This window comes from Cucumis melo, chromosome 1 (assembly GCF_025177605.1).
Source record: "Cucumis melo cultivar AY chromosome 1, USDA_Cmelo_AY_1.0, whole genome shotgun sequence".
In the NCBI taxonomy this organism is placed as follows: Eukaryota; Viridiplantae; Streptophyta; class Magnoliopsida; order Cucurbitales; family Cucurbitaceae; genus Cucumis; species Cucumis melo.
This window is the reverse complement of record NC_066857.1, coordinates 36,791,738-36,816,479: the sequence shown is the minus strand read 5'-3', so window position 1 is coordinate 36,816,479 and position 24,742 is coordinate 36,791,738. Positions and strand designations below refer to the sequence as shown.

General features: G+C 31.2%; 3 protein-coding genes across 5 annotated transcripts; 1 reads left to right on the top strand and 2 right to left on the bottom strand.

Annotated features, from left to right (window-relative positions):
- Positions 1 to 202: 202 nt before the first annotated feature.
- Positions 203 to 922, top strand: LOC103500611 (auxin-responsive protein SAUR50-like). Its single transcript, XM_008463968.2, has one exon. The coding sequence runs from the start codon at positions 270 to 272 to the stop codon at positions 885 to 887; it is 618 nt and encodes a 205-aa protein (XP_008462190.2). The 5' UTR covers positions 203 to 269; the 3' UTR covers positions 888 to 922.
- A 696-nt stretch (positions 923 to 1,618) lies between these two features.
- LOC103500610 (pyrophosphate-energized membrane proton pump 2) lies at positions 1,619 to 9,537 on the bottom strand. 3 transcript variants are annotated; one of them, XM_051091341.1, is made up of 16 exons: positions 9,278 to 9,442; positions 9,026 to 9,134; positions 8,447 to 8,817; positions 8,018 to 8,221; positions 6,922 to 7,073; positions 6,677 to 6,824; positions 6,473 to 6,605; positions 5,979 to 6,151; positions 5,041 to 5,161; positions 4,723 to 4,913; positions 4,119 to 4,556; positions 3,845 to 4,009; positions 3,602 to 3,757; positions 3,427 to 3,538; positions 2,253 to 2,472; positions 1,619 to 2,059 (listed from the first exon to the last, which is right to left on the bottom strand). In XM_051091341.1, the coding sequence occupies exons 3-16, from the start codon at positions 8,537 to 8,539 to the stop codon at positions 1,960 to 1,962; spliced, it is 2,406 nt and encodes an 801-aa protein (XP_050947298.1). In that variant the 5' UTR covers positions 8,540 to 8,817; positions 9,026 to 9,134; positions 9,278 to 9,442; the 3' UTR covers positions 1,619 to 1,959. The 3 variants fall into 3 exon arrangements, with proteins under 3 accessions (XP_050947298.1, XP_008462188.2, XP_050947294.1); XM_008463966.3 differs by lacking the exon at positions 9,026 to 9,134 and having other exon boundaries at positions 9,278 to 9,537; XM_051091337.1 differs by lacking the exon at positions 9,026 to 9,134 and having other exon boundaries at positions 9,328 to 9,493.
- A 1,464-nt stretch (positions 9,538 to 11,001) lies between these two features.
- LOC103500609 (isomultiflorenol synthase) lies at positions 11,002 to 18,842 on the bottom strand. Its single transcript, XM_008463965.2, has 15 exons — positions 18,507 to 18,842; positions 16,073 to 16,348; positions 15,802 to 15,990; positions 15,616 to 15,700; positions 14,796 to 14,962; positions 14,516 to 14,707; positions 14,188 to 14,421; positions 13,914 to 14,036; positions 13,461 to 13,616; positions 13,111 to 13,157; positions 12,704 to 12,847; positions 12,414 to 12,591; positions 11,957 to 12,037; positions 11,553 to 11,636; positions 11,002 to 11,307 (listed from the first exon to the last, which is right to left on the bottom strand). Exons 1-15 carry the CDS (start codon positions 18,705 to 18,707, stop codon positions 11,176 to 11,178), a joined length of 2,289 nt encoding a protein of 762 aa, XP_008462187.2. The 5' UTR covers positions 18,708 to 18,842; the 3' UTR covers positions 11,002 to 11,175.
- Positions 18,843 to 24,742: the final 5,900 nt, after the last annotated feature.

Below are 24,742 nucleotides of genomic sequence, written 5' to 3'. Positions count from 1 at the left end.
TTTTTTATGTTAGAATTCATTTTCATAATGTACATATGCATGTTTTTCTAATCTGGCAATTGATGTGGGTTGTACTATGTCAATTTGACCTTAGAATTTAATGTGGTTCCTTGATGTGCTTGTTTCTTTTTTGGTGATTCACGTTCCATTTCCTTATTAGTAGCTTATTGGTTTCATTTCTTATATATTTATTAAACAACCAACAAGTTATAAGATCTGAGTACAACATGATTTGATTTGGATTGGCCATTACTCTCTGTTATGGATGCATGGTTGAAATATTTTATTTTTGCTCACATGGGAAATCAGCAAACCAAGCACCTGCAAGATCTAACAACCAAATCGTACTCATCAAGAGAGAAAGAATTATAAATTGGGTGAAGAAGAGGCTTCAAATATGCTATGTAACAATGGAATCAAAGAATTGGCCAAAAAAGTCAAACAAAATAAGAGAGATTGTAAAGCTTCAACAAATAGTGAAGAAATGGAAGAGATTAGCAAATGGTGAAAAGAGCAACAGCAGCAGCAACAACAAGTTGTTAAAGACTAGTGGGGTTTGGTTTACAGATGGTGTTCCAAAAGGGTATTTGGCAGTGTGTGTGGGGAAAGAGATGAAGAGATTTGTAATCCCAACACATTACTTAACTCACAAAGCATTCAGAATATTGCTGCAAGAAGCTGAGGAAGAATTTGGTTTTCATCAACAAGGTGTTCTTCAGATTCCATGCCATGTCTCTGTCTTTGAAGATATTCTCAACATTGTTCAACAACAAAACGATAACCATTTTGCTTCTGATGATAATGAAATCATTAGATTATGTTGCTCTCCTGATTGTGATCTAACTCATCATCATCATCCTCCTCAAATTTGTACATCACTTATGTGAATCAATCAATGTATCAATGTAACCTTTGTTGTTTCATGTAATGATCTGATTTTGTACTTCTTTCTTATAATTTAGTCCTTCATAATTTACTTCACCTATGGCTTTGCAACCATTGTGATACAGATGTAGAGCTTATGAACAATGGCGATGTATATTTTTAACAATTTCATTAGGTAGTTTCTGCTAGACAAATCAATTCAAATCTTAGGAGGTGTTTGGCTCACTAACTTCATAAGTTGGTATTAAACTTCAATAATAACCGCTAACAAAGTTTGCACATCTATCAAACTTTATCTTTCCTACTTTTCCATTTTACACAGCAATAAAGAAATTTCATCTTACAATTTTATACTCCAAACACACATATTAACTTCAAACTTTATAACTTGACGACTCAGCCCTCCAAACACTCTTTTACTATCATTTAATATCAATTTAAATATTTTATCTATCGAGAGAACACAGTGCCTTAACAAGTTAAACCATGTTCAAATGGGCAAAATCTTGCTATCATCCAAAATTCATTGATAGATGAGATCATTTCAGTCACAATCGCTGTGGATATTTTGCATTTCCCATTTAATATTTACATTTCGTTGCCCTTGTAAGATCTGCATTACGCATCTTGTCGTGGGTCCAATTCGGTCTCAATACCAATCTTTGTTCTTAACATTATATATTAGTAAGATATAAAAATTATGAGGGTCAAGTTGAGTCAGATGAATATTGGCTTACTGTCAAAAAGAGTGAACTTATGATTGTAAAGTTCCCGAGTAGTATATTTGAATTCTAAATTTATACACAATATTGTAAACAGAACTCTCATTTGGAAAATTAGTCGCAAAAATATTTAAGGAAAATAACAGGACAATAAAAATAGAAAACAGTGCTCTAACAAAAGAAAAAGAAGGAAAGAAAGAAAACTACAAATTTTATTTGAATAGTAGGATGAAAAACAAAAATGTAAGATGTGTACTGCAAGAAGAAGCGCGCCTAGAAGGATATTATGAAGATGAACCCAAACCAACAAAAACCGGAGGATCTGCTTGAAGCATATGCAATCAATCAATCTTTAGAGAAAGATTGGGGCCATGACCAACGTTATGGTTGCGAGCATTTTAATGAGAACGTGAAGAGAAGGCCCTGCCGTGTCCTTGAACGGGTCACCAACGCTGAAAAGCAAAGCTTACCATCTTAATTAATTGAACATCACACATATATATTAGTATAACGATTGTAAGGATGGAGATCAAACTACGATGTTTAGAGAAAAAGGTAATGTTAATTACTGTTGAGCTGAGCTCACTTTGCCTTGAATCTCATATATATAAGTTGATAAACTCAAAGCAGCAACATAAAACTTACGTGTCACCAGTAACGGCTGCTTTATGACAATCGCTACCTTTGCCTCCGAGAACGCCAGTTTCTATATACTTCTTGGCATTATCCCAGGCACCCCCTGCTGTGTTCAGAAAGAGGGCCATGAGAATACCAGAAACTGTCGCGAACATTAGCATCGCAGCAACAACCTTCGCCCCTAAAAGCGGCTGGGCAGTGTAGTGTCCCAATATTCTAAACAGGAAGCCTGCAATTGATACCACAACAACTTCCTCAACCATACTACGAAAACAGACTCCATCAAATGGAAACTAACCAAGACAAGTGGACTAAGATGCAGAAAGTGCCAAATAATACCCTTTGAATGTCCAAGTTATCTTCAATACAAAATGCAAACACAATGTCTAAGTATTTTTTATTTCAAAAATATTTTTTTCCTTCGTGGAGTTGTAGAAACATATTGGAAGGAGAGTTGATAAATGTCCCAATTTTAATGGTGAATATTGTTGAAGTCGGTGGTGTGAAGTTATTTAATAGTATTGTGAAGTATGTGAACCAAACAAGGAGTTCATCATTATTTTTATTTTTTTTTCTGATATTCATGAGTGTTTGAACTTGCTTATGCACACCTTGACTAATCTCATTGGACAACCAGCAAAACTCTACAACATTTGGGAGTGTCAAGGAAACTCATATGAAATTAATTCATAGGAAGATGGCTACCATAGATTGAACCCTTGGCCTCTTAGCCAATTATTGAAACCATGTCTCCTGTTTACTACTAGTTCAATCCATGATGCAATGAGTTGATTATTTTAACCAGTTTGCACTCAACTCAAGTTGTTAGTGAGCCAAACACTCTCCCCTAATATTATAGATGCTACAATCTAATCACATCCATTTTCTCCCTTTGCTGTGAAGCACAAACGCCCTTGTGCCTGTTTTAGGCAGAGTGGGGTTTCTAAGATGTGTCGAACACAAACACATTTGGACAAGCTCCAGATATTTGTTCGACAAGCAAATACCCGTGACCTATATGTATTTATTTATTTATTATTAAAGTATCCGTGTTCTAGTATTTATAGAATTAGTATTGTTGTGTCATGTGTGTGCCTCTAAGGAAAAAGGGCAACAAGTGAACAGCAAAACCACGGAGACAAAAATCAAAAGGATTTCACAAAAATATAAGTAGTTAACCCACCAACTGCCATAGGTGAAATGATAGCCAAAGCACCAGGTTTAATCATCTCCCTTAGAGATGCCGATGCTACAATAGCAACGCAGCGCCCATATTCTGGTTTCTCCGTATAGTCCTGAAAATAACATGTTAGATTCAGATTATGAAGAAAATACAACTATTAAAGCCTTGCACTTACCATTATACCAGGCCTTTCAATGAACTGTCTTCTCACTTCCTTTACAACCTCCTGGGCTGTTCGACCAACAGCAGAGCAGGCCCAAGCACTAAAGAGAAAAATAAGCATGGAACCCAACAAACCACCAACGAAAACTTCCGGAATTGCAATATCTACCTGAAACCATTTAATGGGAACATGTTAAAATTTAAGGAATCAGTAGAGAAGGACCACGTACCCAGTACCCACGCTTCAATGCCTTACCTGTTTAAAAGGTTCATGAGCAAATGAAGCTACCTCATCCATATAAGCACTAAAAAGTAAGAAGGATGCAAGTGCTGCAGAGCCAATGGCAAAACCTTTTGTGGTCGCTTTAGTTGTGTTACCTACTGCATCAAGAAGATCAGTAATCTCCCGAACGCTTTCTGGCTGTAACAGACATGTATTAAAAAATAATACCAACAGAAATATTTCAACGACTTAACATGCAGTTTTACAACCATATCCAGAGAAATATTTCTTCGAGACCTAGGGTTACCTGTTGACTCATCTCAACAATTCCACCAGCATTATCAGCTATTGGCCCAAACATATCCATTGTGAGAACGTAGGCAGCAGTGCTGAGCATTCCCATTGTTGCTACAGCAGTGCCAAATAGCCCACCTGTTGGATTTCCAGTTTCATCCACAAGTCCTGATGTGCGTCCCAACCAGAAAGCTGAAATAATAGACACACTAATAACAAGAACAGGAAGTGCTGTTGATTCTAGGCCCAAACTGACTCCAGCAATTATATTTGTCCCATGGCCTGTAGAGCTAGAAAGTGCTAATGAACGCACAGGCTCATGCTTGTAGTCAGTATAGTATTTGGTGATCCAGACAAAAACGTAAGCCGTTATAATGCCAACCAAGCCACACAGGGCAAAGTTGAACCATGCAGAAGGTGCTTGTTCAGTATGAAGCAACCACCGTGTAGACTGAAAATATTCAAAATCACTGGCAGAGTTAGAACGTATATAACTTACCCTGACAAAAGTACTACAGGGTTGATGCTTAAAGACAAGGCATAGATTCTAAATTATTTTTTAGAACTTGAATGCAACTACATGACTTGTGGTCCTACAGAAATGACATGTACATTACCAAGCCAAACGTCAGAACAGCTAGAATGATAGTGACAGAGTATCCTCTCTGCAGAATAGTCATTGGATCCTCTATGGGACCCTTAACACCAGATTCACGAGTACCCCTCCTGATAGAGAGAATGCCAATTGATGAAATCACCAGATCAAAGGAGTGTACTACCAGCGGAAATAAAATGAAACCAGATGGATCTGAATGAACAAAAAGAGTTCATCAAGAAAACAGTCAGACGTGGTTTGAAATCATCCAAAGAAGGTTGATTATTGTAAGAACTGCTTAGAAAATTCCTCAAACACAGTTTTTAAAATATTGAAAGACCTTCAATTTTACAGCGTTCAGCCATTGTTCCCCCAAGTATCATGGCACTAATAATTTCAGCAGCAATGCTTTCAAAAAGATCTGCACCTCGGGCAGCACAATCACCCACATTATCCCCAACCTGGAGATTAACCAAAAATACTTTAGTCAATAACCAAAAGGAAAAATTTACAATCGATTTTGTAAAGGTAAAAAGAAACAGGAATACAGTCTTGAACAAATAATACGTATGTTCATTTGCAGACTCGGCCTCGTCTTTAGAGCAACCTGCTCTAGGACTTATCAATTGAGGCATCAAGACCAAAATAACAACTTGTCTATCTGCAATAAATGCTACACTACTACATACATGAAGTAATCCCAAGACCATAATAAAACCAAGGGGGTAATTCGGGTCGAGTCAGATAAGAAGAGCTTTGCAAGATGAAGCTGAACCAATGAATATTTGGATGGAATACTTATCAATTGAAGCCCAAAAATCCCAACCAAATAAGAAAATTTTGATGGACTTTGCAAAGGTGATAGAAGGGGGGCTTCCACCGATGATTCCATTACACTCTGGTTTGCAACTTCGTCCACAAAAAAAATTTCAAAAGCCTCCCAACTGTATCCTCTGAAGAAAGCCCAAAAACCTATGCTTCGGGAGAATTTGGATTTTTTACCATTTTTCTTTGGGATTTTATGTGACTATATGTATACAAACCTATTTACTTATTCATTTGGTGCATTTCAGTTAACTCCAGAGTTAGCTCTCACTTTGAGACGATTAAAAGGCTTGTCGCCTTGATGTCTTGTGCTTTGAAAACAACAAATGAAAACTTGATGCAATTAATGTATTAAAAATAGCCATACTAGGATATAATACAAGATCGGAGCTCCAAAATAATCAGTTTCTCAAATCAGGAGAGAAAAAAAGAGAGGAAGTGAGAAACAATCACCAGATCTGCAATAACAGCAGGATTTCTTGGATCATCTTCTGGTATTCCTTGCTCAACTTTTCCAACAAGGTCTGCTCCAACATCAGCAGCTTTGGTATAGATACCACCACCCAACTGAGCAAATAGGGCAACGAAAGAAGCTCCAAAACCATAACCCACAAGGAGAAGAGGCACTGCAAGGTGCATTGCATATAAACAACCAGAATGAAGAAACTAATAAAATAGCTACTTAAATTACAACTATTGCAAAACATGACAGCCTATCATACTTAAATAGTCCACACTGATCACAACCAAGATCCAAATGAAACTGATGAGGCAGTACTGAGGTTAACAAATTAAAAGTATCAATAACTCCAGGAAGCACCGACAGGTCATTTAATTCAATATCAGTCTGTTTGGGGAGGTCTAAGACCCCAAATGGTGTGTGTGCGTGTGCCAAACATTAAGTACTAGGCTTTCCAATAAAAAGAGCAAAGGAAGGAGCCACATACAGTCAGTAACCTTGGTTGAACCTGGCAAACCCACATCCAACCAAACATGAAATGCAGCATACAGGATGGCTATACCAATAACAGCCATGCCAACAACAACTATGGCAGAAAAACCACCAGCCCGAACAGCAATCTGCAGAACATTCCCAAGTAAGACATGGACAAAAAAACTCTCTTACATAGTCATCTGGAAGAAAGGACAACCTGCAATGCCTCCCTTGCAGACCGTCTGGCAGCACTAGAGACCCTGACATTTGCACGAACTGAAACCCACATTCCAACATACCCTGCAATACCTGAACACAAGGCTCCTAACAGAAATGCTGCAACAGTAATATAAGCAGTTGTTGACCTGCAAAGGAAAAGGCTCAGTAAAAATATTTGACAGGAAAAATTTGTATGCAGGAAAAAAGGCTCAAACTAAGTTTAGTTGTAATAGAACTTCCCACCTCCCTATTCTGGAAGATTCTTGTTGAGGAGTAGTACTACGAAACAAGTATATGCAAAGAATCACTACGGCAAGTAACATAGCCATTTTAGAGATGGTACTATATTGCGTCCTAAAGAAACCTTCTGCCCCATCACGTATTGCCTCCGAAATCTAAGAACAATGAAAAAGACAGACTAAAAAAAGTCAAGAACAATGGTTTAATCAGGAGACAAATTCCATAGTATGCAAGATTCAAAGTAACATGGACCACATTGTTTTCTCGATAAATGAGACATCCCCAACATAATATCGTCACAGACATCATGAAAAGTGACATCTACCATGAAGAATGGATAAACGAATAAAAGACCCATAAACCACTTGCCTAAATCTTTATGGTAAACAGGATATCAAAGTACACCGACCATTTATAATCCTCCTTTTCAGTGACCTAATCAACAGAGAATTCATAATTTACTAAATGATACTATTAAAGATCATATGCTTAGCACTGAATAAAATTTCCAATCAAGTTCTACAAAGAACTTTTGGAGAAATCGAACAAAGACCAAGTAATAATTCCAGAGGAGTATCCCATAGTAATCTTCAAGACTGATTCTCACATTGTCATGTCGAATTTCCTCCTTCCTTCCTTATTGTTGTTACTAGGATAAAATATTACAATGCGGGGTGAGGCAGGCTACCTAAGGCCCCAATGGCCAAAAGAGATTATGAAAGATTGACTACTTAGTTTGAATTGTAAGAACTTACTAGTAACAAAATGTTTTCATCATAAAATAATGGTCTTATCAAATAAGTTAACTACTATCTGGTCCCATAATTAAGACTTTAGTATAGATCAATAAAGCACTGACGTAGAATCACCAACTTTGTCCCAAAAACAAGTGAAGAGTCTGCGAACCATTAGATCGCACTACATGCTAATTATTGAAGCTAAATGATGACGATGTTAAATTAATGAAAAGGGAATAATGCACAAAATACAATGGCAAAAAGAAAATAAAAGTAATCAAAATCAAACCTTCTACCATAATACATAAGAAGACTAAGCAAGAGAGCTCCAAGAAGCCTATCATACAAGTCTTAAGATGTACCTGAGCCATCTCCTGCGGCCCTTCATCTTTTGAAAGCACCCATTTGGTGAGATATACCGAAAAGCAGAAGCTAACAATGCAAATCGAGAAGACAAACACAATAATAGGGGAAGTGCTTGCTCCAATGTAGAATATTATTCCAAATGCAAAGAGAAGAAGTACTAGAAGAACACGAATATTTATCCCCATCAAAATTCGAAATATCTGCCGAAAGGAAGGTGAAGGTCAATAATATCTTTGCAAAAATTCAATGCAAAAAAGTGCAAATTGTGCTATAATATCAGAGTAAATGAAAGCAAAAACTCTAGTCGTCATTAGACACAACATTCTATCAGCAAGTTTTTTTTTTTTTTAATTTTTCAGTAAATTTATCAACATACATTGGAAGGAACTACGACGCAGATGATTGGCAGGGTTAATAGTACATACCAATGGGGTGTTGACTTTACTACGCATGTCAGGGAAAGTCCTTTGCCTGTCTTGGTACACCCCCAAACTAGCACTTTCAATGTCATCGTCCATGAGTACGGTATGGGAGGAATTTACCCTCCTTGCAACAGGATAAGGGTTGTACTCGCCACCCTGGGGCAAATCGCCCCCTGACCCTGGTCGCTGAATTTTGGAAATTTCGGACTAACCAGCCACAGATAAGAATATCAAAAGCACCGATTACAAGAGAACAACGAAGAATTCCTCGTTCGTGGACTGCAGAACCTTCGAATCTACTTAAAAGCTACTTCCATTCACCTTGGTATCCAGCAAATAGGATTAAGGGTGGTAATTCAAACCAACCGAGCCTCCTGATACAGATGAAAACAAAATACGAAAATAGGTAAACTTAAATCGTCGTATGGGGGTTTACTGTTTGGAACGGAAGAACAGAAATTTCCCAAGCAAGATTATCAAGAGAGAAAAAACCAAAAATAAAACAGAGTTCGCGGAAACTGAAATAAAGTGGTTAGAGAACACGTAATTCAAAAGCAAAATCGAGTTAATGCGAATTAGTACCAAATTGGTTGGAGTCGTAAAGCCAATAACTTTGAAACGAGAATCGAATCCAAAACAAAACCCAGTTCTAATGAGATGAAACGACTTAAGTTGAACAGCATTTAAGAATCTACAAACGAAATGGAACAATGTAAATGAAATACAATACCACGCGTATCAAAACCCTAAACGATCTAATTAATGAATGATGAGCCGATCTCGGAACAGAAGAACAAGGATTGGAGACAGAGATCTAATGAGAAGATTGATTACCTCCAAAATGATGGAGTTGGGCAAAATGCTGAGGGAGTGATGATGCGCACCTTGAACTAATGCAATGCGAAATGGGTATCCGGTTGTTGTTGTTGTTGTTGTTGGTTCGGAATTCTTCAATGGTGGTGATTGGCGTTGTGAAAACTCAAAACGTATAGAGAGCGTTTGGGCTGATCCAATTGCAAACTACTGTGGCCGTCTCCGGGGTCTGGTCAACGATGAGGATTGAGCATCATCAAATTGCCATTATCTATTTTTCCCATTTTTTAACGCTCACACCCAATTTAATTCATTAATTACTTTATCGTCTTTTTTCCAACATTCTTTACGTTATCTCAATAATTACTTTTATTCTAAATATTTCTATCCTTTCTATTCTCTTTTTATTCTTCTTTTTCTCCAATAAATTAAGTATGTAGGTTTTTTTTTTTTAAGAATATGTGTTTCTTCATTTTCAAAATGTATTATTACCATTTTTTTTATATAAGAGAAATCATCGCCAATAGAATATTTGGTAAAACATTTACACTTTATAGAAAAATCGGTGTAATAAATCTTTTTAGTGGTTTTGTTATATGGAGTGTAAATAACTTATCAATTTATTTTTTTAAAAAAAATCTAATTTTAGAGGGAAAATGGTGATTTTTTTAGTATTTATTTTTCTAATTTAAAATAATGGTAATAAAGACTTTGATATTTTGCGTAAATATTTTTAGTAGTTTTGTCATTAAATATAATTTTTCAATTGTAATAAATTATGGTAGTTGTTTTTAAAATCTTTTTTTTAAAAGAAAAACTTTAGAACTAAATACACCTAATTTAAAAAAAAAAACAAGGATTAAAAATATTCAATTTGAAAATTCAGGAATCAAACACACGTCACATCTTCAAAACTCTGAGACTAAAAAGGTAATTTTTTCATTTTTTTTTTCCCTTTCTTTCCTTTTTCAAAGGTTATCCATTCCTTCTATCCTTTTACTTTTTGGATACAAAGAAGAGTAGTGAATTTGAACCACATATCTCTTGATCATCGGTGTTAGTTAAACTAAGCTCGTTTTAGCTTTATTATATTCCCTTCAACTCTCAACTTTCCAATTATTCTATTCTCATTCTTGATTTTGGGTTAGCAGGGTCTCTAGACTATTCGAGGTATTCAGATTATCGAGAATAAAATTAGATCATTGAAAAATGTATTCATGTGAAGGTTGATGTCCATGTTTGGAATGTAAGATTGTCTTGAATGGATCTTGGATGTTTATGTCTGGATTGTAGGTTTGGTTGAGTTAAATTGTTTTACAATAATGATGAGGATGATTATTGTTATTTTAGTCTTCTAGCTAACTTACAATATGCAGTATGTACCATTCATTGATAGAATCTATCACTTAATTATTGACCTTAAAAATATTTTCTATTACAATTACCAATATATTATTTTAAAGAAAAATCGATCAACCGATAAACAATAGTAGCAAACTTGGGTCTGTATTCATCCATGGGTTTTTAACCTTTATCTTAACATCGCACGTCTCCAACAACAAACCAAATTAATTAGACATCATTTTTTACATAACTATTGATGGATTATGTTATAAAAAAAAAAAGGTGACCTTAACTTTGTTCAAATCTTTTGTTCTCATAAATTTAGCTAAAACTTCAAATGATACATCAACGTTTATAAGAAAAGTAATTACGAAAAAAATTGGGAGGGAAACACAAATGCATAACTAAAAAGTTGTGCTTTTTAAGTACAATTAGCATCAACCTTTGTTTAGTTATTATATTACATGTGATCTTTTACCAGAAAAATAAGAAAAATTATCTTCTTCTTCTTTTCTAAGTCTCCATTTTTATGGATATATAATAACAATAATATTTTTGTAGGGTTAATTTAAGTATTAAATTTCTTGTTTTTTCTTGGAAGGCAATGGAACTTTGTTACAATATTCTCCTAATGCCATCACTGGAAATACTTCTCTAAATGCTGCAAAGTGTAATGTGCAATTTTTGAAGAATTCTCCCGTAATTTCCTGCCAATATATTACAAGAACGTAATTAAACTCAATTTTAATGGAATGATACGTGATCGTGCAAAAGCTACTACGATCATAGTTTGTAGTTATACACTAAATTTATACGATTGTATAAACCATATTGATTATAAGTTTTAAGTTTCGAATTTTATCATCTTTAGTTTTAATTTTTATCATTACTGTAAGTTTGAGAGTCATATTTTAACACCTTAAAAGTAGGTTTTGCACGAAAAAATACTGACCTCTTGTGGAAAATCGCCGTCTTCTAATTGAGAATTGATGAGAAACTTGGCAGCCTTGTGAATAGGAGTGGGGTCTACACTTGCCTGTTGAGTAATTAATTCTTGTTATTATTAAGGTAAATTAAGAATGAATTTAAAGTTTAATAATAGTTGAATGGAAAGAAATTTTTTATTAAAATAATTAAATAATAGAAAAATTATTGTAAACGGTAGAACGGTTTAAAATAACTACAAAGTATAATAACTATCAATGATTGATAGAATGTGGAATGTTGAAATATTTTGTAAATATTTTAATTTATTTTGTTATATTTGAAAATATCGTATGATGATGACAATGATATTCATATAAGAAAGGAAAATTATTTCAAATTAAAAAAAAAATGGAGATGTAGTGAACTTGCCTGTCCAGAACTTATCAAACCCATCAAACCCCATGCCGTTTGCACCAAATTTGATCTTTTTCCATCCAACGGTATATATCTCTGTTGGGTGCAATAACAATCCCATCAGTTTATAATAATAATATACATTGTCAATAGAGTTGTCGAAAATGATAAATTTAATATTTATAAAAGATAGTAAAAGTTCAAATTCTATAGATAATAGACGATACATACTACTTAGTCTTTCGATATCTATTATTGATAAAATCTAAACTTTTGTTATATTCGAAAATACATCTAATTAATATAATAATTTACTTTTAATTTCTTACATTGTTCACTATTTTTTACTCGTCATCTCTTTATCTCTTTCTATTTACTATTTACTCCTCAAGCACATCCAACCATAATCCACGAACTATAATAACCAACTAATTCTCGAAAAAAAAAACCCTAAAAAGTTCGATTTTGTTACCTTGTAAGGACACGACAAGTAGCTCTCTCCAAACCCTCCTTCTGGATTTTGTATCTTTATTAGAAAATTGGCTCCTTTCCTAAGTGCTTCACAATTTTCATAGGTCTTCCCTGCCATTGACAATGCCTTAAGTGCAAACCAAGTTCCATAAGTATAGCAAATCCCCCAATTTCCATACCTATATACAATAATAATATACACAAAATTTCTTATTAATATACATTAGTTAAAAACATTGTCTTATAAATCACATTATACATTTTAATTAAATGTAATGTAATGTGTGTTACCAAGAACCATCAGGCAATTGAATGTCTTGAAGAAATTGAACTGCTTTGTTGATGAAATTATTGATCTCTTTCCTTCTATGTCCGGGGTATTGTTTCCTAAATAGTAATATGGCTTGTAACGCTGAGGACGTGCACTCCACGTGCCTGAATTAACCATTCGTTAATTGTTATATAGTATCTAAATTAATTAGCGAAATTTAAAGAAATAAAAAATATTTATAAATATAGCAAAATTTTACCTTTTTATAAGAGATAATCGAGATAGACCTAGAAACAGACTATCCTGATTTATCACTTATAGAAGGTTATATTTTGTTATATTTGTAAATAAATTTGTTTATTTTGATATAGTTGAAAACATTTGTGAAATGACAAATCAATATTCACAAAATTAAATCACTACATACTGGTGCTCGATGATTAGGTCTTCGAGAAATTCCACTGGATTCAACCACTGAACAAAATGTGTAAGATGAATTAATAATACGATGAATATTAGATGAATGTGATGAGGTTAAAGAGGGATGTTAATAATGATGATTTTATGATGATATGTTTTGGAAATGATTGTAGAATAGGTTAATTTTTTTAAACAAGTTATTGAGAAAATGATTTTAATCATTAATTAAAATCAAATTTAATAGCATGGAAAGTGTATTTAGAAGTTTCAATTTAAATTAAATTATTGAATTAATTTTAGAGTGATTAAAGATATATTTTAGAGTGGCACTTAGTTCATTAATTTTGTATTACTTACCTCCATCCAATAGTATCTTGAGGCTGGCTCCCAAGCTGGTAAACCACCGTTTTTGCTTTGCATGTTCAGGATGACATTAACAGCATCATAGAAACGCTCAGGTTCCATCTTCTCACCGACCATTTCAGGTGGTAGTAACGATAGTAGTAGACAACACTAGTAAATTTTATAATTTTAAATTGTTAATAGGACAAACATGACAAGAACAAAAAGATATTAAAGAGTGAATTATGGTCAGTTTGGTAGAAAATCTAAAAACACAAATTTGAAACACAACAAATTCAACGAAAACAAAGTTGTATTTCATGTTACGGAAACAAAAATTTACTACGGCTGATTTTGTCAAAACTCGAATTGTCTCCGAAAAACATATTTGCTAAACTCGACAAACAAATTCAATATGAATTGTGAAGCAAAAGGGAAGGTTAGATAAGATTAAATTAGAAGGCTGACCTTCAAGTTCTCGGCAGTGCAATCAGAAACTTGCCATCCATGATCACAATCAGAAAAGGTCCAAGCTCCTTTAGACATATACCGAAACATACTTTTGTAATCACCAGGAGGATTGTTTCTAACCTTCAATTCATATATATATATATATATATATATATATATATATATATATATATATATATATATATATATATATATATATATATACACAGTATACTATTAGTTACTGCAAAGTAATTAATTAAGTGTAATCGAAAATCGAATGATTAATTACCTGGGAGTTCTTGATGAATCCATGGCCAGTGTTGAGTGCAGAGTCAATTTCTTGGGGAATATTACAAGCAAGAAGAGCTTGCATGGCTAAAGCAGCATCCCATGATTGGCTACCAAAACTTTGCATTTTCATTCCATCTTCAGCCATCCATAAATAGTCTGGAATTCTTGCAAAGTGCTTCTTCACATAGTCACTATTTGGATCTTCAACCCAACAAGCAAGCATGCACAATGGCTGTATATATCCACAATCACAAAACTTCCATATTAATTAATTAACTAATTGGTAAGGATCAGAGTATCGTTCAATTTGACAGTTAGTTTGTAACCTTTTCGACGCAACCAATGGTAATGTAACGACTATTTTCATCCTCGTAATGAATATGTCTCATAGTATCATCGAGGGCTTTTTGGCGAATCAATTTGTTAAAAGGCCATCGAGTCATCAATGGCTCACTCAACAAATAAAGAGTATCCCAAAGCAAGTCTTGAACAAAGGGATGTGGAAAGTATAAGTCTTCCTGAAAATTTAATTGATTGTGTTTAAGCGATGACGAAAATGGTGGCTAAGTAGGTAATTACTATTGAAGAATTAGATTATTATGTTACCGTAGCACACATGTGGCGAACTTTTTTCCAATTAATTTTGTCGTAGGGTTCGGTGTGAAGTTCTTCTCTTAATTGTAAAACAAGAGGCGTTAAAGGAGCTTGAAACCTTTTTCCATACAAATAAGACATGGGCATGTAGGTGATTCGAGTGTAGCACATCATGTTTGCTGCCACATCACACAAAATATAAGTCGATCACAATATGAATTTTTCAATCTATGTAACATCTATACACATAATTCTTTTTTAAAAAAAGTCATTTTTATAAAACAAAAACTAACATATGGTAGATTTCTTTTCAGCTGTTGTGTTTGAGCTACACAAAGATAGATGTGATCTAAGGAATACTCCATTATTTCTCAATTCTAAAATATTAAAAGAACACATTTGTTATTTTCGAAAACACCCTTAAACATGTTTTTTAAATTACATTCGATATTAATTTTGATGATTTAGCAATTGTATTAAGAAACGTGAAGTTTTGGACCCTTTACTTCTTGAGTTAGTGTGAACAACTCAGTTTCAATAATGTTTATTATCGAAATATACATTTATCAAATAACTTCGTATTTTTCTATGTTTCTACTTTTCACATCTATTAAAGAACTTCATATTCTTCTCGATCTCTCTTTTTCATATTTATTAAGTAACTAACTCTATATCTCTCTTTTTTTTTTCAATTTATTACATTTGTCGAGAAATTTTATTTTACAATTCCATACCAAAAATATTAGTAAATTTTAAAATAATTTAAAATATGAAAAAATGATTTTAACCGTTTCAAAACTACTATTAACTAATTGATTAGAAATGAACTTACATGGATGAATGGGGACCCAAGTGGGAAACATCCAATATTCGGGAGGCATGGGATTACTTGCAGACCAATCGAACACGTTCAATATCTTTAGATCATTCAAGTAAAATTTTTTATTAATTAATTAGCTCATAGTAATAAAAAATAATACTAAACAAACAAAAAAAATAATAATCAATTAATATATACCGAGAGCCACGTCTTTCCCCACGAAAGAATTGAGGTAACACCTCCATGTTCATGAACCCAATTTCTACCTCTAGCAACTGGCTCAACATCAGGTCCTTCGCCAAGTAGACGTAAAGAGATGTAATTAAAGGTAGTGCAAAACATATTACTGTGACCACCTACGTGTAACCCCCATCCACCATCTTCGTTCTACAAAATTACAAACTATGCGTTAAGAATCAACAAATTTTTTAAAATATTTCAAGTCCACGAAGGAGAGAAAATGGAATACCTGATGATTGTAAATGTAACGTTTCATTTCTTTCTTATGCTCGGGAGGGAAAGCGGCATCCAAAAAGCCCATTATGTACATGCAAATTAACAATGGACAGTTGTAGAACAATGGGCCGGATGTCTCACTGGGCCAATGCCCATCACTCGCTTGTATGGCCGCTAAGAAGTGCGCCCCTCTTCTCATTGCATCCCATGCCTTTTCGTAACTTACTTCTTCTCCTTCTTCGATCTTCACCGCTGGTATGCTTTGTTTGAAGTTTTTCTCTCTCAAAAGCTGCCACCCAAAAAAGTGTTTAGTTTAAAATCACTTTTTCTCATTCAGATTTCGGACCTCCTTCGAATGAATTAAGAAAAAAATGTTTTCTAAAAATACATCTTCATTTAAACATTTTTCTAAAAACTCCTTAAAAAAAAAAAAAACACACGTAGTGTTTGGCAATTTTAGTTTTTCAGATGTGTTCTTAGGCAAAAATTTGTTTAATTTGTAATATAGTAAAAGATTTATGTATGTGTATGTATATATATATATATATATATATATAATTTTTCCGTTGAAATTTTGATAGAAGTTCGACAACGTTCATCGAGAATGGTGGTTTGAGGTGGTTGTGGACATTCACCGTAAAATGATAATCAAAAGTTTGTGACAATGATTATTGGAAGTCAAGCAATGACAATTACAAAAAAAAAAAATAGTCATTGGCAATTGACCGATAACAGGCATAGAAAAACGATTGTCAATTGACAAAAGTTGACCAGTAACGGTTACCATAAAACAATTGATAAAATAAACCAACAACGTCACAAAAAAGAAAAAAGACCAACTTAGAAACATTAACCATTAAACACACAAAGTTAATTTTTCTAAAAGTTGGTTTTAGGTATTTATTCTAAACTACATTATTCTATAAATTCATTCTTTCGAAATTTATTTTAAATAATTACCAAACACATGATATTTTCTCCAAAAACAACTTATTTCTTAATTTAATTACTTGAAAATGCAATCCAAACACACCATTCAAAATTACTATCGAATCATCTTTTTACAATTTCATGTGTGTAATAGACATATTAAAAGTATTAACAGATATAACACAATGCAAAAGAATATGAATTTCTTAATTATTATGGTAACTACTTCTAAAATTAAATAGAATGATTTAAAAAATCTATATGGTAAGTAATCACTTATGATAAGGTTTATTTATGAAAACTTACCAAATTATGGAAAATACTAAAACTTTAACTTTGACTAAATCAAAGGAGTTAAATTTATTATTTAATTGTACCACATAACTTTTAAAAAAATAACTTGGTCAAAATAATGATAATAATAATAAACAAATTTGTCATTTCTTTATTAAAATATTGGTATGATACTATACATAATACACTAATATAATATTAGAAAAATATTATTCATGTCATTTTTTTAAAAAAAGAAAAACAAATTAAGTTATTCACTTCAATACAATCATTTAAAATGGACTTTTATTTTATTTTATTTTTATTTGTTTGTTGAGTGCACGTAGAATTCAAATTTACACACTTTGTTAATTGGCATAAATTACTAGAAATTAAAATTTTATTCAACTTTAAAAAAATGGGGTTAGGTATATTAATGTAGAGTAAATATTTTATCAATTTTTTTTTAATTTTTGATAATTTGTTTATAATATTGAAGGAAAAATTTGAAATACATAACTTTATGTATTAATTGAACAAAATGTGATGATACTTTTAAATTAAAATGACGAAGAGAAAGAGAAGAAAATCAAATATTATATTTAAGAATGACGAGGAATAATTAAAGCAGGCCTTAGAATATGGAAAGTTGTTGCTTCCAAGAGGAAAAAGATATATATATATATATATATATATATATATCATTTATTAATTATTTAGTAATTTTTTTAGTTCAATTGAAATAGATGGATTCGAAATCGTTATTTGTTAATTGAGTTAGGTTCGTTTTTAACTAATTTGTAGATGGATTAAATGTGATTTTATCGTTATTGATATATACTATCCTCATAGTTCACATTTTTTTAAACAAAAATATAAATACATAGAGGCTTAAGTTGAACTCGAGTATTAATAATAAAATTGACGAAAAACTTAAACCTCTAATGATGAGAAAACGAGTCCATATCAATTCTTACTAAATTATGTTCGTATTGGTGGAAAAGTTGTGAGCGTTTTAGAATTAAAAAAAGAGATAACTGTAGAGGTTAAGAAATGAAGATTTTGAGTGATGGTTGAAGAACTTTGGTATGTTTGCATGTGATTTTAAAATGACTAAAATCACTTTTTTTAAAAAAAAATGTTTTTAATCATTCAAAGCCAATTTGGATAGTATGAAAAATCGAATTACTTTTTAGTGATTAAAAGTATGATTCAAAATGGGTTTTAAAACACGAAAACGTTACCTGGAGACGCCAAAGCAAGTCAGCGCTAGGAAAACCCTTGAAACGATTTGCAGTGAATTCGTTCTGAATACGTTCAACTTCTGCTCGTTCTTCAGGAGTGCCAGCGTTTGGGTCGAATTCCCATATTTGCCTTCCGACAAAGTTGTTCATAGAATAGATGTAAGGATCGTTTCCGCCATCGGCCACCTTTAACCTCCACATATTGGTGGATATATCAAACCTAAATTTTGGAGCTGCTTCAACCAGAAGAGAGAAAGAAAGAAAGAAATGAAAAACCCTTAGAACCTTATCAAATTCTCAACTTCAATCACTTCAAATATCTTTCTCCACTATCTCCACAATTGCCATTTCTTTGCTTTATATAGATAATGACATATTTATAAATAATGAATTATTGTGTCCTATTGTGCAAATTAATTAATTTCTTATAACTTTGGTTTCCCATCTCTCAACTATGTTCTCTTAATGCCTATTTAACTAATACCATAAGTCAACCCACCAAATACTATACAATACATTACATTGATCAATAATTAGATTCATTTTTTTATTTAATTATTGAGCCTTTTTTTTTTAATTTCCTTTCTTAATTTAAAACTTTGGTGAAAAAAAAATTAATTTACAACCTTCCACGTGGTATTAATTCAATTTCCTAATGTGGTATTTTTTTTGTTCGAGAATTGATATTGGAAGCCTAAACTCATGTTTGTTACAAAGTCTTACACCGATTTCAATACTTCGTTCAAGAATAAGTTACTGTTAGACGTCCTCTTTTTCTACTTGCCCCCATTTGTCATTTTTTTTTGTATATATGTAATCTTATCGTAGCTAATTAATCAATTAATTTTAGAATTAATATTCAATAAAATATTTTAATTTTAATATTAGTTATAAATATGATTTCCTAATAATATTTATAAGAATTAACCATTTTAATTAACATGATTTATTTTTTTGTTTTGTAAAAACTTTGTTTTAAAATTAGTTTCATCTATTAAAAACATACAATCAAAGGTTAATTACCAACCATGATTAATTTCGTAAAATAAATATAAAGACAAATTCATTCCTTCCAAATTCAAAAAACACATTTTCAATGCACAATCAAATCTATCGAATCTCTTATTTCAAACATACAATTTTCAAATATATATAAAAGATTAAATCAAATTCCATGTATAATACATAATGGAAATTGGTTGTATATGTGGTGATGACAGGTAGGTATCAACAAAAAAGAAAAAAAAGAGAAAAAAATTAAATTAGTTTGACCAATAAACTCACCATTTCTTGAACAATTAAATGACTTCAGACAATTTTTTGAGTAATTGATATTAACTTCCACTTGTTTTTTTATTTGCACATTATGTCATATGAGTTTGGTTGGTCAATGCAAACAAACCATAGATATTAAATTCATTCGAGGGGCATTTTGGACTTTTCCTTTTTTTTCTCTCTCTCTCAAGTTGACGTGCTCACCTACCGATATCAACAACAAAAGTATCTACGAAATACTTATGCTTCATTTGACTCTGAACTTTAATGTTATAATGTAATTAGGGTTATCGAAAATATAAGAGATGTTAAATGAGCGAGAAATCAAGGTAAAAATATAAGTAAGATCGTGAAGTGTAAAAACGGTTGAAAACAGTGAGGACATAATGAATTTGGACGTTACAAATCAGGTTTATAAGGCTCAATCTAAGCATGATTGGGTTACATTAATTATATTACAAACTCATTCCATTGGGGTTTGAAATATAACAACAATGTTTACAACTATTTATAACCTATAACTATATATGCGGTATTATTTCTATTTGAAATTGCCCTGTAAACCTATATTATTATAACTCACAAACTATAATAACCAACTCAACGTCCTAATTCTCTTCTTATTATTCACAATCGACTCATCCTACATTCTTCCTTTACTTAAAATTTATGTAAAATCTGCTCTTCCATTTTGAGTACAACTTTTTAATTTTAACGATATTTCTATATGTTTATGAGTTTGATATCATAAAAAATTGAATTCATACCGTAAAAATTTGATGAAACATTAAAAAATTACTATAATATCGTTAATATGATTATAATATAAACAATAAACCTTTTAATTTATTAGTAAAGGATAAAAATATACAGAATTTTCTCAAAGTAGAAAAATCTGCCAAAATATTTATATTCCATAAAACAAAACCATTAAAAGATAAAATTTATTACACTTTGATTTTTTCTATCGGTGTAAATATTCTATTTTTTAAATATTATTATATGTATACACACGTCGTTGCTTTGGAAAAAAATGGAGAAATCAAAATTTCAAACCTTAATTACCATTTTTGTTTTTTTTTTTTATTTTCTTTGAACCTTTTTTTTTTTTTTTTGTTGACTTAGACTCTAAATATCCTTCATTTATGGATCTCCATTATAGTTTTCCACAAACACTATTTCTTTCCCCCTTATTATAGTTTTATGTTCAACCCATTTGTATTAATTTACTTTTGTTAGTTCATTCATTCTTTATTTAATATCATTGAGATTTAATATTGAGAAGAATTAAAGTTCCCATCCTCTATGTAAATATTGATAAATTATTCTTTTCATCACCAACTAATTTAGATGGAACGTCGTTTTATGTACATACTATCATAATTCAGAACCCACAGAAGTCAAACACGTAAATATTCAATCCTATAAAAAGTATACCGAATCCAATAGTAGTAAACTAAAAAAGACATCATTTTGAAGAGTCTTGTTAAGAATTCTACATTGAAAAAAAAATCAAAGAACTTCAAATACTTTATAAGATCGATAGATCATGAAGTACTCTTCATGTTATTAATTAATTTTGAAATATAATCTTGTTTTATCAAATAAATATATAAATTGATTTGGACTGTTTTTAAATATAGCAAAATAAACCATAATTTACAAAATAAAATAAAATTTTAAACCTATTACTAATAGAGACACTAGACATCAATAATAAACTTCTGTTAGTGTGTCTATCAATGATATATTAATGTACATGATACTTATGATAGTATCTATCATTAATTTTGTTATTTACAGTAATTCTTCGATTGATTTTCTGTATGTACATTTGTTTATAGATACAAACAAATACGTTCCGTTATTATTATTCTTCAATCAATTCATTATAGTGATTAGTGGGAGGGAGTGGTCAATAACAATATAATTTTGGATTTCATATTTTCCTGCCTTTCATGACTTCTAATTTCTTCTGCCTCAAAATCCTTTACTCTAAAATACCAAACTAAATGTATTCTCTATAACTTTTTTATAATGTAGTATCCAATATCATTTTCAATTTTAAAATATCAATCACGACTATTTTTAGTGCAATAATCCCACGGTGAGAAAACAACTTTGATCATAATTCTTATTAGGACCGTTGTATATATTTTCATCGTCAACATGTTTTAATCTAAGAGATCAATTTTTTCCTTATGAATATACAATACTATAATAATTATATATGTGTTTATTCCTTACTACTTATAATATCGTACTAGCGGGGATTTGAAAATATAAAATATGTTTATATGAAAACATTCAAAATCTTAATGCAAATTAAAAATAATATAGTAAAAAAGGAATATATAATTCGAGTGACATAATGTTTGTATTAGTATCGACCTTCAAATTAGAGGATCGTTCTATTTCTCCACGTCCACAAATAATCTTGTAAATGTAAGAATCTTAGTAATAAATTATTAATGACGGCAATAGAAGGACACCTCTCAAAATAGTTCCTATGGGACGATGTTAATATGAAATGACAATGTGAATGTGCTATCAATGTAAACAAATTAAAATCATAATATATATTATAAGGTCAAACAATATCATGGATTTGAGATATTTCAATATATATATATATATATGTATATATATATATATATATATATAAAAGCTTAAGCATCTTATGATTTTTGTTTCTTGTAATATCATATTCATGTCATGGTCTTCACGCAATCAATATCCAATCTTGTAGTTATAGCAAAGCTTATGATTCCCTTCTTGATTATATACATACAAATATATATATATATACACATATTGTATGACTTTGTCAAATATATGAGTTGTGTGTATATATTATAATAATTACTTACTTTGCACGCATTTATTTTTATATTTACACTTGTTTCTTAATTAATTAGATTTTTCTCTTTGAAAAAATTAAAATTAATTTAAACAAAGCTAATTAGAAACATGAAGATATATATATCTTTTCATGTGGCCACCTACTATAAGGGTGGGAAACATGTTCGTTCGCAATAATCGTATGCTACAAAGTTTCGACCTCTAAGGCCAAAATGTTAAATAGAGTCGTTTAACACATGAGACTTTGTTACATAACCCTAAATTTCGAATCTCGAGCTATAACACCTATAGGTATCCCCATAGCATCCCAACTAACCAAGTGTGACCCCTTTTCTTTCCTCTACTTCTTCCCAAAAGAAGTCTCTTATGGGCTTCTCAATATCTTTGCAAACCGAGAAAAGTTATAAATGGAGATACCGCTCAACACTAATTTAATTAATGTCAATATTCTAGTTTTAGAGAAGAAACTTTTCCTTCCATGAAGCTAAAGGAACCATCACTAAAAGAGAGCTCTCTCACAGGCCAGTCTCCATACTTAGTCAAATAAACTTATTGCTTCATCATAGACTTCTACGAGTTAATTTCCATACTTAACCAAATAATTATTCAGTTTTTCATCAACAACGGTTTATCCCTCACTAACAATCAAAGTCTCGTATAAGTACAATGATAACTTTTTGACACTGGAGAACGACTCGGCTTACATGCACTTACACATGCTACCTATACCATACAAGTTATGGTAGTTGAAATTGAATCTTAAGTTAGAAGTTATATATAATATAATTGAAACTTGTGCCCTAAGTTGTAATTGAAACCATTGCTATAATTGAAGTTGAGTTACTCTTTAATTAAGAACTATAATGGACCCATGCATACATTTAATCTTACCCCTCCAATTATAATTACTTCTTAATTATTAGTGCTATTATTGTGCATATTTACTAATAACCCCATTATTCATATATATATATATATGTTTATAAATATCATATAACATTACCTTATGATTTGGACATTTGACCTATTATTACACATTCAACGCCGGCATCATTTTTTTTTTCCCAATCATATTTATAAAGAATGAAAATAGACCGATTTATGAGTCTCTCTTTCACTAATTAATGCTCCATTGTGTAGAATAAGTATATATAATTAGTCAACATCTCTATTATAATATTTGCTACCAACAATATTAATATTATTACCTTTTCAACTTAATTAAGCTATTGTTTATAAAATGTACTCAATTTCTTTACTAAAAAGAATTACAAACAATTAAGTTCATAGCCTTTATTTTAATGACTACGTTTAAGATACGTCTTCGATTCTCAAAACGAAATGAAATAGGTTTTAGAAACTTGCAATAATGGGTTTTTTTTATAATAAATTTAGAAGAAAAAAACACGAACTATTCATCCAATCGCAAAAAAAAATCCAATCACACTCGATTTTGTCACGAGACGTAGATGTTTTGTTTGCTTTGTTATTTTTTACAATTATATACTAACAAACATTGCCAATGCACTAAAAGGTTTATTTTGAAAGAATAATTGCAAATAATTTAAGTACGAGAAAACAAATACATATATTAATGAAACCAATGTAAAAACCAAATTGGGTTTTTAGTTTCTTATATTTAAAAATTATATTTATTCTTTTTATAACTTATTTTCCATGGTTTTCATTCAACCAACTAAACATTTTGAAACATTTGAATTGTTGAGCAAATTTAATTTCTAAATCTTAGAGACTATTTATTTAATTAGTTAATTTATTTTTATTTATTTTTTAATATTTCGCTTAGTTTTAAAAACACTAATTTATAAGCTTAGTTTTTAAAAAGAAAATAAAACCTAAATAATTATTAAGTTAGCCAATATTTATTTATTTATTTATTTATTTGAACACAACCCTACGGCATTTTATTTTATTTTAATATTTATGGTTGTTATTAATTATTATTATTATTATTATTATTATTATTATTAGTGGTATTTTAATAAAATAGGGTAAAAGGCATTTTAAATTAGCATGTGCGAGAAGTGGGAATGAAATTAAATGCTAAGGCAGATCTTCGATGTTTCTTTATTCCAATC

What these genes read in the sequence shown, in the direction of transcription:
- LOC103500611 (XM_008463968.2), top strand. Translation starts at nt 270, where the DNA reads ATGGTTGAAATATTTTATTTTTGCTCACATGGGAAATCAGCAAACCAA.
- LOC103500610 (XM_008463966.3), bottom strand. Translation starts at nt 8,539, where the DNA reads ATGGACGATGACATTGAAAGTGCTAGTTTGGGGGTGTACCAAGACAGG. An exon ending in GAATCTTCCAGAATAGGGAG is followed by an intron (nt 6,825 to 6,921) that starts GTGGGAAGTTCT and finishes TTTCCTTTGCAG; the next exon opens with GTCAACAACTGCTTATATTA. An exon ending in CATTTCACCTATGGCAGTTG is followed by an intron (nt 2,473 to 3,426) that starts GTGGGTTAACTA and finishes TATCAATTGCAG; the next exon opens with GCTTCCTGTTTAGAATATTG.
- LOC103500609 (XM_008463965.2), bottom strand. Translation starts at nt 18,707, where the DNA reads ATGTGGAGGTTAAAGGTGGCCGATGGCGGAAACGATCCTTACATCTAT. An exon ending in CAATTGCCTGATGGTTCTTG is followed by an intron (nt 12,592 to 12,703) that starts GTAACACACATT and finishes TATTGTATATAG; the next exon opens with GTATGGAAATTGGGGGATTT. An exon ending in GTTTGATAAGTTCTGGACAG is followed by an intron (nt 11,637 to 11,956) that starts GCAAGTTCACTA and finishes ATTACTCAACAG; the next exon opens with GCAAGTGTAGACCCCACTCC.